General features: G+C 42.9%; 1 protein-coding gene across 1 annotated transcript in view; it reads right to left on the bottom strand.

The window, feature by feature from the left end:
• Positions 1-7,806: 7,806 nt before the first annotated feature.
• fat3a (FAT atypical cadherin 3a) overlaps positions 7,807-12,872 on the bottom strand; it is a 411,491-nt gene continuing 406,425 nt past the window's right edge. Inside the window, 1 exon segment of the mRNA XM_052467975.1 lies at positions 7,807-11,995. Within this exon segment, the coding sequence (XP_052323935.1) occupies positions 11,298-11,995 (698 nt within the window). The 3' untranslated portion in view covers positions 7,807-11,297.

The following is a 12,872-nucleotide window of genomic DNA, read 5'->3' as shown; positions in this document are numbered from 1 at the left end:
TTAAGACAGTACATTTCCAGGCCCATCTGAAGTTTGCTAGAGAGCATTTGGAGGATCCAGAAGAAGATTGGGAGAATGTCATATGGTCAGATGAAACCAAAATATAACTTTTTGGTAAAAACTCAACTCGTCGTGAATGAATGCTGAGTTGCATCCAAAGAACACCATACCTACTGTGAAGCATGGGGGTGGAAACATCATGCTTTGGGGCCATGATCCGTGTAAAGGAAAGAATGAATGGGGCCATGTATCGTGAGATTTTAAGTGAAAACCTCCTTCCATCAGCAAAGACATTGAAGATGAAACGTGGCTGGGTATTTCAGCATGACAATGATCCCAAACACACCGCCTGGGCAACGAAGGAGTATCTTCGTATGAAGCATTTCAAGGTCCTGGAGTGGCCTAGCCAGTCTCCAGATCTCAACCCCACAGAAAATCTTTGGAGGGAGTTGAAAGTCTGTGTTGCCCAGCAACAGCCCCAAAACATCACTGCTCTAGAGGAGATCTGCATGGAGGAATGGGTCAAAATACCAGCAACGGTGTGTGAAAACCTTGTGAAGACTTACAGAATACGTTTGACCTCTGTCATTGCCAACAAAGGGTATATAACAAAGTATTGAGATACACTTTTGTTATTGACCAAATACTTATTTTCCACCATAATTTGCAAATAAATTCATTAAAAATTCTACAATGTGATTTTCTGGATTTTTTTCCCTCTCATTTTGTCTGTCACAGTTGAAGTGTACCTATGATGAAAATGACAGGCCTCCCTCATATTTTTAAGTGGGAGAACTTGCACAATTGGTGGCTGACTAAATACTTTTTTGCCCCACTGTATGAATGGTGTTACATAAAGGCCTGGTGTGTGTGAGTGTGTTTGCGTGTTACTGGACCTCGGGAGGTCAGACTGAATGAGACGACCCTGATGACATGTCTGGGCTTTTCAGACAGATGTAACCAGACCCCAGGACTTAACCAGACCACATGGGACCTAACCAGACCCCAGGACCTAACCTGACCCCAGGACCTAACCAGACCCCAGGAAGTAACCGGCTGACATGAAAAAGTAGAAGGAGCTACAGGACCGAGCTGTTAAACTGTTTTTATTACAATAAGACACAGGGAGGTCTGTTGAAGTGTTCGAGAATGCAGGGCTGTGAGGTGAGGGGAGGGAGGGAGAGGGTGAGAGAAAGTTTGAGCTGCAGTATTTTCACAGCCAACAGTGAGTTGAGTTGGCTCTCAAATGACTGCGGTCCATTATGCCAAGCATCTATAAAAATTACACTCTGTAACAAACAGTATTTTGGCGGCGATAACTAAAACCCCGGACATTACATGCCCTCTTCAGGCTAACCCTAGAAGCCCATTATAAAGGAAGTCATCTTCAGGATCCCCAGTGTCCAAAGCGTCTACTCATCAGTCTTTCTCCCCTTATCCATGAACGTAGACCCAGAGGTCAGGTGGGGGTGAAGTGGTGATCCTCTCCCAGGCTCACCTGACAGTAGGCAGGGAGCGGGGACGTGCAGGGCAGGTGGATAAAACCCTGCTGCTCTCCCGTTGGGGGTTCATGTCTCCATGCTCTTAGTGAACTAACCACTGATGACAGGCGGCCCAGTATTACCTCCCACCTCTCCTCTCCCTTCCCCCTCTCCTCTCCCTGCCTCCCTCTCCCTTCCTCCCCCTCCCCCCTCCCCCGTCATCCATCTCATGGATCATGTTAATAAATGATGCCCCCAGACAGCGTTTAATAGAGTGAAACACTGCCGGCCAGAACCATGGAGAAGGTGTCTCACCACTCTCCTTTCAAACCGCTCATCAACATGCTAAATTAATAATGAGGAAACCGTTTAAGTCAATGAGCCACCTTTCCTGTCTTCTGCACCTGCAATGACAGCTAACAGCCCTGGGAGAGATGGCCACAGAGGTGGCCACAGAAGGAGAAACAGTACGGCTACTTAAGTAACATGTACATATGAAAGGTGCTTATCCAACCCTGACTGGTGTACTCAACATGCTACTAGGTCAACAAATTAACTTGCAAACCTTTTTTCCCCCATCCTTTATATAATGGTCATTAAGCATAGTCCAGATGAGCTACAGGCACAAACAGTTGATGAGAGTAATTTTCTGTCCACCGTTACTGTAATCAGATGAGTTAGTGCTGGGCTGGAACAAAAACCTGCAGACCCTGTAGCTCCAATTGTGAACACACACACACACACACACACACACACACACACACACACACACACACACACACACACACACACACACACACACACACACACACACACACACACACACACACACACACACACACACACCAGGCTGGGGGATGGCAAGCCGCCAGTTTAATTTACTTGTGGTGGATCATCACTTTGCCCATACAGTAAAGTGAAGGACACCATTGAGTCATTTGATTGGCTGACTCGACACGGACAGGGAGGGAGTAAAAGGGTCAGGGTGTAGGTAGTGGAGTTTCTGGGACCGATCCCATGCTTGTTCGAAATAAAATCTAAATAGAAATTCTGTTTTCTCAGGCCTTTAAATTTGTCTATAAACTCTGTCCTCTGTATTTGTTTTTAGGAGACAGTGCAGATGTGAGAAATCCCTCTAAGAAGCTTACCGTCCGCTTTCCTTTTGCATATAGCTAGGCTCCGTCTGGACCGGCGATAAGGCAGGGAGAGAGAGAGACTATTCATGTGGACACCGGCTTCTAATTCCACCCTCAATATAACACTCATTATGGGTTCATCTAGATGGGAAAGGAGTGTTTAAGACACTTTTACTGAGAGGGGAGTGAACTCAGTATCCGGAAAATACTCTGCTGGGTTGATGATGAATAAACACTTGTTTTGTTTGTCTGGCAGAGAGAGAGACTCGGGCGAAACAAAAAGAGTCTCTCAGTAATCACCTACGCCACAATGAATCTGCATGGAAAGTGGTAAGCACACTACTGCAATGCACATTAAACATGTGCAAATGTAGTTCAGGTTTTCAAAAGCAATCATCTCTCTGCATCAGCGTTTCCTCTTCAAGAGCTCTCTTCAAACAGACAGAAATGAAGCGTCAAAATGTGGCCAGGAAAACATCTTTCAATGAGAGCAGTTTGTGGATGAATATAATGCAATGGAGTCTGCAGAGATAATGCTACTGTCAAACAGAGAAATTGGAGAGAGTACGACTTTTGATAGATTCTTAAATTGAAATCCGAGGAGTACTGCTCCAGCCCTTCGAGGGATGCAGTCCCTGCTGGTTTTAAGTTCCTCGTGTTATTTCATTGATCAATCATTGTTATTGATAGGCCATAGATTTCACACACCTGTTCAAATGCTGTCTCATTCCATGTCAAGGTTGAAGAAGTTTGGAGTTTTCCACAAACGAGTACTCTGTGGCCCTTGAGAACCAGAGTCAAACAACCCTAGTAGAGATCATTTGAATTGGCTACGAGCAGCATCATTTCTTCCTCTTCAATTCCCTTTCACTCCTTCAACATGACCTCTAACTGCACTCTATGGACATGTCATGCATGCAACACATGCCATCGCAGACTTCACACAAAGAGCCCTCAAACCAACATGTTTAATATAATATATATCCATATAATGAATCTGTGTGTTTCTGAGAAGAGAGGGGTAAAAACTCAAGGTTATTTGAGCTTAATCTAGGTGAACGTAACGAAGTGAGTTTATAAATATAATATGTGTAATGATGCTGGTGCTAATCTGAATCTCTTCCCCATAATTCATTCTAATTACATCACTTGTGAGTGCATGTTTTATTTACGAGCAGAAATGTGTGTATGTGATTAAACTTGTCAATATCCTGGCAGTGTGAGAGGATTGGAATAGGGAATGGAATGGAAATGGTATGGGGTGGCATTCCAACACCGATCTCACACCTGGAGCTGGGAAATAGGGATGTACAGATGTAGGATCTTAATGTGATCACCCTGTTGCAGGATACATTTTATGCAATGCAGGAAATAAAAAAAATGTGTATTTGAGGTTTGAAAATGCTTCTGAAGTCTCTAATTTCCACATAGTCATTTCAGACTTGATGTTCCCTTCTGAAAAATGTATCGAACCCTACTAAAATGTCTATGAATTATAATTCACATTTCCTGTTGCTGCAGGATTATTTTCCTGCTGTAGCAAACTGGCTCAAATTAACAACCTACAACAGTGCTCACTTATCCTTTCCTAATGCACTTTATTTTCATTCCCAGGGGAGTGAATACAATAAGTATATCATATAGGTACTGTCAGACTACATTAAATCCCATTTGTTGTGGCCCGAGGTTGTATCATCTTCTTTAGTAATAACCCACACTTCTGCAAACACAGTCAGAAACAGATGGATAACCATCCACTCCATAGCATATCTGAGTAAAAGGTATTGTTCTCTTTCAGATTAGGGAAAAAAGAATGTGTGAGTTACGGTAGAAATGACTGTTTAAATATCATGCGTCATGTAAATCTAAAAATCTAAACATATCAAGATAGAGTAATTTACTGCTCGACCTTGACAGAGAGAGGAAGGGACACACACACACGCGCGCTGAGTTACTGTAGAAATGATTGACATCGTCAGACCCCCAAAGCACTCAGCAAGCTGTTTAAACATCATGCATCATGTAAATCTAAAAATCTAAACTTAACAAACCAAAGTAACCCACTGCTAGACTGACAGAGAGAGGAAGGGACACACACACAGACACACACACACACACACCAGGTCAGCGTCATAAGATCATCCTCACACACACCATGGCTTGTCAGTCAACATCATAAGGTCATCCTCACACACACCATGGCTTGTCAGTCAACATCATAAGGTCATCCTCACACACACCTTGGCTTGTCAGTCAACATCATAAGGTCATCCTCACACACACCATGGCTTGTCAGTCAACATCATAAGGTCATCCTCACACACACCATGGCTTGTCAGTCAACATCATAAGGTCATCCTCACACACACCATGGCTTGTCAGTCAACATCATAAGGTCATCCTCACACACACCATGGCTTGTCAGTCAACATCATAAGGTCATCCTCACACACACCTTGGCTTGTCAGTCAACATCATAAGGTCATCCTCACACACACCATGGCTTGTCAGTCAACATCATAAGGTCATCCTCACACACACCATGGCTTGTCAGTCAACATCATAAGGTCATCCTCACACACACCATGGCTTGTCAGTCAACATCATAAGGTCATCCTCACACACACCATGGCTTGTCAGTCAACGTCATAAGATCATTGATTTGCAAAAAGAAAAGCCAAACACTGAAGCTGAGAAGAAACCCAATGACAACCCAGAGGGAGTCAGTCAGTTTTGCACCTCAGTTAGTCCTCCATCTCAGTCAGTGCTCTTTTATGAGTCAGCAAAAGATAGCAAAACCCCTAGGTATCTGAAGCTCAACAAAAAGGAGAAGAAAACTACTCTACTGTATGTGTCTCCATATTTGTTTACTTTAATTTCAAACAACAAAACTCCAAACGGTTGTTCCTGTAGGCTGATAATGCATCAGGAGTTTGTTCTGATGTGACAGTGAACAAAGTGGAATAGTTTTTGGGTGAATAAAGGTGAATGAAAGGAAAAGGTAGATGGGAGGAGACTTCAGAGAGTGCAGCAGAGTGTTTGACAGCTGACCTCAACTTAGAGGTCAAAGGTTGAAGGTCAAAGACAGGGCATTGGGGGTTTAGATAGGAAGTCCATAATCAAGGACATTTCCTCCTACTTGTTTCCCTGTATGCCTCGATGTACTGTACACATTGGAACTTATTCTAAAACCGATTGCAGCCCTGAAAAATAGAAATGTAAGAGAAATTAGCATGACAAAGCTAAATAGCCCACGGAAAGAGAGAGGGATGAGGAGAGAGACAACAGCTGAGAGAGACAGACAGAAGAAAATTGAGAGAAAGAGAGGGACAGACATACAGACAGAAAACATTTGAGAGAAAGAGAGGGACAGACACACAGACAGAAAACATTTGAGAGAGAGGGACAGACATACAGACAGAAAACATTTGAGAGAGAGGGACAGAGGGAAAAGGTCTCTAGTGACTCTAAGCTAATATGAGATTGAGAAAACAACAGGCCTATCTGGTTTCCACTGCATTAATGTGCTATTAATAAACACAGACTCACTCACACACACACACTCTCCTTGCGTGCGCGCACACATAAACACATACGCACATGAGGTATGGAGGTATTTATATACTATAGTATTCACTGTAGTGTTTTTGCAGACATTACTGTATTCTACAGTTTACTATGTAATTCTATAGTAAATACTACACATGATCAATGGATACTAGTATGCAATATAGTATTCTACAGTCTCCAACGGTTGAAAAACCCACCGTCAATTGACAATCTTATGTGTATTGCGCAATCACCTTTTGCACACAGCCTTGCTCTCTCTCTCTCTCGTGGTTTTGTGGTTTCATGGACTTGAGTTATAAGTGCGCCATTCCACCTGATGCAAGCTGATGTGTGTGTGTGTGCGTCAGTCGGCAACTCTATCTATTGGTTCCCACCGTGTATTATTGTATTGTGTACACCAGTGTGCGTAACTGCCAAAAAGACCACACACACACGCTTGCTATACAACACTATGCCTTTGACAGTTCGCATGGATCTCCTGGAATTAGCATTTTCCTTTGTTATACGCTAGTCAAGCCAAGTTAGGCATCTAGTGTTCCACAACTACAACATTCTATAGTAAGCACTACAGTATTCTACAGTACTGTATACTACAACATTCTATAGTAAGCACTACATGATTGAGGTATACTGCAGTGTAAATTATAGTATTCTACAGGATAGTATATAATTATATAGCGCTTTGTACCACTGTACTGTACAGTACTGTATACTACAACATTCTATAGTAAGCACTACAGTATTCTACAGTACTGTATACTACAACATTCTATAGTAAGCACTACAGTATTCTACAGTACTGTATACTACAACATTCTATAGTAAGCACTACAGTATTCTACAGTACTGTATACTACAACATTCTATAGTAAGCACTACATGATTGAGGTATACTGCAGTGTAAAGTATAGTATTCTACAGGATAGTATATAATTATATAGCGCTTTGTACCACTGTTTACATGGTTTCTATAGCTACTCATAATGTAGTGCTATGGTCCACTGGGTTGCTAAATGTTTTTTTGTTGTAGTGCTGGACTGTGTACCGATGTATCTCTGTGTAATGTTTTTATGGGTCTGCTTGATGACTTGTCTGGTACTTTAGAGCATTGTTTCCTACCTCCGGTCCTCCAGTACCCCCAACAGCACACGTTTTTGTTATAGCCTCAGACAAAAACACCTGATTCAGCTTGTTAAGGACTTGATGATTAGTTGACAAGTAGATTCATGTGTGCTTGTCCGGGGCCACAACAGAAATATGTGCTGTTGGCGGTGCTTGAAGACCAGAGTTGGGAAACAATGCTTTAGAGCAGTGTTCAACTCTTACCCTATGAGGTTTGGAGCCTGCTGGTTTTCTGTTCTACCTGATCATTCATTGCACCTGATTTCTTAGGTCAAGATCAGTCACTAATTAGAGGGGAACAATGAAAAAATGCAGTGGAATTGGCTTGGAGGTCAGAGTTGAGTTCGAGGGCTTTAGAGCAATACGTGATACTTGCATATAAATCTGTAATTATATCAAGTTACCTTGGAAACAAGTTACAGTTAATCAAGTTTAGTCCATTCTGTAACATCATAGGCAAACTTTTTCCATTGCATTGAGGATGAATTTAGACTTGGTTTGATCAAGAACCTTTTTTATTTTCAGCATTGATTTAAGAAACAAAAAAGCAGTTAAAAATAACTCATTTTGTAAACTCAATTGCTGCAGTTAGATTAGATATATTTTAATACTCCCTGAAATAATTAAAAAGGAACAGAAACCAGAAAGATATTTAAACAAAAAAGAAAAACCACAGGGATGTAATGTAATGCAGGTGTTGTACATGTAATACTGTGGAAGTTCAACCTAGTCTATTGAAAGGCTATTTATCTTTAAAAGCAAAAGGTTAATGAAAAAAAAAGACTTTAGTTGAAATGCGACCGGAGGAGGGGAGCTGAGGTTAAATGATTTATTTATCATGGTCTCTTACGGTCCACATTCACATCAAACACAAGAAACTCAAAGAAAGTCAGTCAGGATTGCAATTCAATATCTACAAAATCAGCATGTAAACAATCTAGCTATCTATGTACACTGTACAAAGATTTTAACACAAACTTACATCTTTTACAAAATAATCTTGCCCGACTGGATCAGGCATATTATATTCCAAAACAACTCCAAGTCTCATACAACTCCAAGTCTCATACAACTCCAAGTCTCATACAACTCCAAGTCTCATACAACTCCAAGTCTCATACAACTCCAAGTCTCATACAACTCCAAGTCTCATACAACTCCAAGTCTCATACAACTCCAAGTCTCATACAACTCCAAGTCTCATACAACTCCAAGTCTCATACAACTCCAAGTCTCATACAACTCCAAGTCCAATACAACTCCAAGTCTCATACAACTCCAAGTCTCATACAACTCCAAGTCTCATACAACTCCAAGTCTCATACAACTCCAAGTCTCATACAACTCCAAGTCCAATACAACTCCAAGTCCAATACAACTCCAAGTCTCATACAACTCCAAGTCTCATACAACTCCAAGTCCAATACAACTTCAAGTCCAAAACAACTCCAAGTCCAAAACAACTCCAAGTCCAATACAACTCCAAGTTTCATACAACTCCAAGTCCAATACAACTCCAAGTCCAATACAACTCCAAGTCTCATACAACTCCAAGTCCAATACAACTCCAAGTCCAATACAACTCCAAGTCTCATACAACTCCAAGTCCAATACAACTCCAAGTCCAAAACAACTCCAAGTCCAAAACAACTCCAAGTCCAAAACAACTCCAAGTCCAATACAACTCCAAGTCTCATACAACTCCAAGTCCAATACAACTCCAAGTCCAATACAACTCCAAGTCCAAAACAACTCCAAGTCCAATACAACTCCAAAACAACTCCAAGTCTAATACAACTCCAAGTCCAAAACAACTCCAAGTCCAATACAACTCCAAGTCCAATACAACTCCAAGTCCAATACAACTCCAAAACAACTCCAAGTCCAATACAACTCCAAGTCCAAAACAACTCCAAGTCCAAAACAACTCCAAGTCCAATACAACTCCAAGTCCAAAACAACTCCAAGTCCAATACAACTCCAAGTCCAATACAACTCCAAGTCTAATACAACTCCAAGTCCAAAACAACTCCAAGTCCAATACAACTTCAATACAACTCCAAGTCCAATACAACTCCATGTCCAAAACTACTCCAAGTCCAATACAAGTCCAATACAACTCCAAGTCCAATACAACTCCAAGTCCAATACAACTCCAATACAACTCCAACTCCAATACAACTCCAAGTCCAATACAACTCCAAGTCCAATACAAGTCCAATACAACTCCAAGACAAATACGACGCTGTTTTGTTATCTGTCCAGATGTGTAGAATACAAGTCCAAAACTCATCCATTGTTTATTTAATTTTTTAAGCAGACAGAACCAAAATGTAACACTGTAACTGACAAAACCCATGATGCAACACTGCCTAGCCGCTGTGATTGGTATGGGATGCTACATTATTATATTATTTTCCAATGCATTTGCATTGTGCATGGACCCTACTTCTCATCTATCAGTCAGTCTATTGCTGTTATGGCTTTGGGAAATTCTGGAGTGACTCTATGAAACCTGCTCAGTGCAAAACACATGGGAAGAAGGAAATCAAATAAAAGACATTGAGCTGCATGCTGGGAAATGTAATAGCTCAAGCACACTCAATGTGAATTGTCAATTTTCAATGTCTATTTAAAAATCAGGGACTTGTGAAAAGACAATTACAAACACAAAAATTCCTCAGTGCTTATTATGCTAATTTCACTGGCCCAGAATTGACATATTATCATCATGCCCTTTGGAGGATTTCAATAATGTAGCATGTTTCATGTAATAATCATGAAAACATAAAACATCAAAAGATACTAGTGCAAAACAATAAAGATCATAGCATCATTAAAGCAAAATGAGCGACTCGGCAGGATAGCAGTTTAGCATGTGGTGGGACAGAAGGAATGCTCACAGGCCTGATTTCGGGGAAGAGGTCTGGACTAAGGGTAATATTAAACATATTCCACATCAATCCAAATAGCATTCTTAGAGTGGATAATAATACAAAATATCTTCTTCTTCCATTTCAATTGCACCACTATGGTCCTTTTACTATTTCACAAATTCTGTACAGGTTATGTATGAGCGGATTTGTACAAAATAACAAAACTAGGGGGAAAAAAAGACACAAATCTGACAGGGGGGAGTTTCCCCCCAAGTGGATTGCATCGTGGTTAGGGGAAAGTCCATTGGGTCTCTGTGGGTGAGCAGGTGTAGTGAGAGGTGGGACAGGGGAGCTGTGTGGAGCGTGCAGCTAACAATCACATCCGCTATGACAGAGAAGGCCATATCACAGTACTGACCATTCAATTACAATATTGTCCCTTGAATTTTTCCCCCAAACATTCTTAATCTTTTGTTTATTGATTAGCTCATCCATTTTCTCTGGAGTTGTCTCTTAAAAGTTTGTATTTTTTTTCACTTTTTTGTTTTCATTCCTACTCAGCATATCTGGTAGGCTTTATGTTCCTGCTATGGAAGAGTATAACACTCAGCTGACCTTGACACGGGCCACTGCTAGGGTAGTGGCTATGATCATAACCAGCTATAGGTACTAATGTGACAAAACACATTGCTTTCCATTGTATGCGGCTTGGTATTATCTTAAGGGGTCGTTTCTTAAGGGTAGTGGTTAAGGGTAGTGGCTAAGGGTAGTGGTTAAGGGTGGTGGCTTGGAATGAGGGAAACTAGTTTAAGGATAAAGCCTGCAATGGGTGAAGTGGTTTATCCATGTGTATGTGACCAATACAATGCAATTGATTTAAGGTTAGTGTTTGCAATGGCAGTGGTTGAAGGGTTAGGGTGGGTACTGTTTTGATAACGTAGCCACTAGCTAGCAGTGTGTCCATTATACACCAATCATTCCTCTCTGAGCAAGGACCTCCATCTCTCATAACTCCAGCTCGACACACTACTCTAACAGTCTCTGTTCTGCTCTCCTGCCCATCCCGTCCCCTAGCCAGTACTCTTGACCCCACGGTGGGGCCCAGTCAGACCTCAGACCTCAGTCTGTTGCTGCATCTCTACGGTGTGTATCCCACCCCGGTGGAGCTCATCCATACTGTCAAAGTCACTACCGCCCGCCTCTGAGTCATCAAAGCCACAGGGCGCCGACAGGTCCGAGGCCGATGACGCGTTCACCGACAACCTCATGTTCAGCGACACATTATCTTCCATGTCCCCGCCTCCCGGCGTGATCACCCTACCCACAAAAGTGCTGAACTCCTCCCCCCCGGGCCCGCCTTGCCCCGCCTCCCCCAGGGGCAGCTGGTGTGGGGGCAGGTATTGGCTGGGGTGGAAGTGTGGGCGGGGAGACCTGTGGCGTCCGGTGCTGCCACTACCACTCCCACTCAGGGTGCTCTCCTTGGAGGCGGGCTGGGTGGTGGGAAGGGTGTCGTAGGGGTGCCCCTGGTACTCCTCCAAGGGAGTGGGAAGGGGAGGAGGGAGCTGGTCCTGGGTCAGAAACTCCTCTTCATGGGGAGGGGGGAAGTCACTGTCGATGTCGTAGCCCCCGAGGTAGTAGTCTGACTCCAGCTCCCGGGCGCTGCCCCCCAGGTGAGAGCTGCCCCCCAGTCGGGAGGCTGAGGCAACCATGTCTCCGTGGCCCCCTAGGCCGCTGACCTCGTAACTGGGCACCTCTTCGATGTCGGGTAGCCGTGAGTTGGGCATCCAGTCAGACGTGTCCCAGTGATACGCTAGAGGAGGGAGAGACAGTTAGATTACATTTAGCAAACACAATCTCTGCCAACATGCCCGATGGACAGTTCAAATCTGAAGGTCCATCAGTTAGTGGACCACTACAGTCTCTCTGTAGAGGTCCATCGGGCATGTTAGTGGACCACTACAGTCTCTCTGTAGAGGTCCATCAGTTAGTGGACCACTACAGTCTCTCTGTAGAGGTCCATCGGGCATGTTAGTGGACCACTACAGTCTCTCTGTAGAGGTCCATCAGTTAGTGGACCACTACAGTCTCTCTGTAGAGGTCCATCAGTTAGTGGACCACTAGAGTCTCTCTGCAGAGGTCCATCGGGCATGTTTGTAGACAACAAAAACACAGTTAGATGTCAACCATAGCACGGGGAACATCCCTGTACAGGGAACATGTTAGCTGTGTTTGAAGGTTTCACAACATGCAGGAGCGAGGCCTGGGAACGTCAGGGGTCACAGCCAAGCCATGGTGAGAGATCAGCGGATACTGACCGATGGGATCATTCAAAGTAAAACACACATCACATATACTTCCACATGTTAACAAGACTGTTTCATAAAGCATTCAACTGTAAAATACTAAAGAGAAACTAAGAAAGGAAAAACAAACAGTACGCGCATCAAAGGAAATGAAAAAAAACAAAGTGAGAAGCACTAATAAGTTATATCCATCCTGACAAGTTCAAGAAAAGCTTCAGACAACAAATGTCAACGAGGACAAACTCATTAAAAGCAGTAGAAACATCAGTCACATGGAGTAACAATGAAACAACACACTCGGAGGTGGGATGCAAATGCAATGCAGTGAGAGGATTAACCATAACATGTCACGGGCAGCAGGCGACAGCAAAGGAAAGCCAAAAT

Source organism: Oncorhynchus keta, chromosome 18 (assembly GCF_023373465.1).
Source record: "Oncorhynchus keta strain PuntledgeMale-10-30-2019 chromosome 18, Oket_V2, whole genome shotgun sequence".
In the NCBI taxonomy this organism is placed as follows: domain Eukaryota; kingdom Metazoa; phylum Chordata; class Actinopteri; order Salmoniformes; family Salmonidae; genus Oncorhynchus; species Oncorhynchus keta.
Note: the sequence above shows the minus strand (reverse complement) of the source record. Positions and strands in the feature narration are given on the sequence as shown.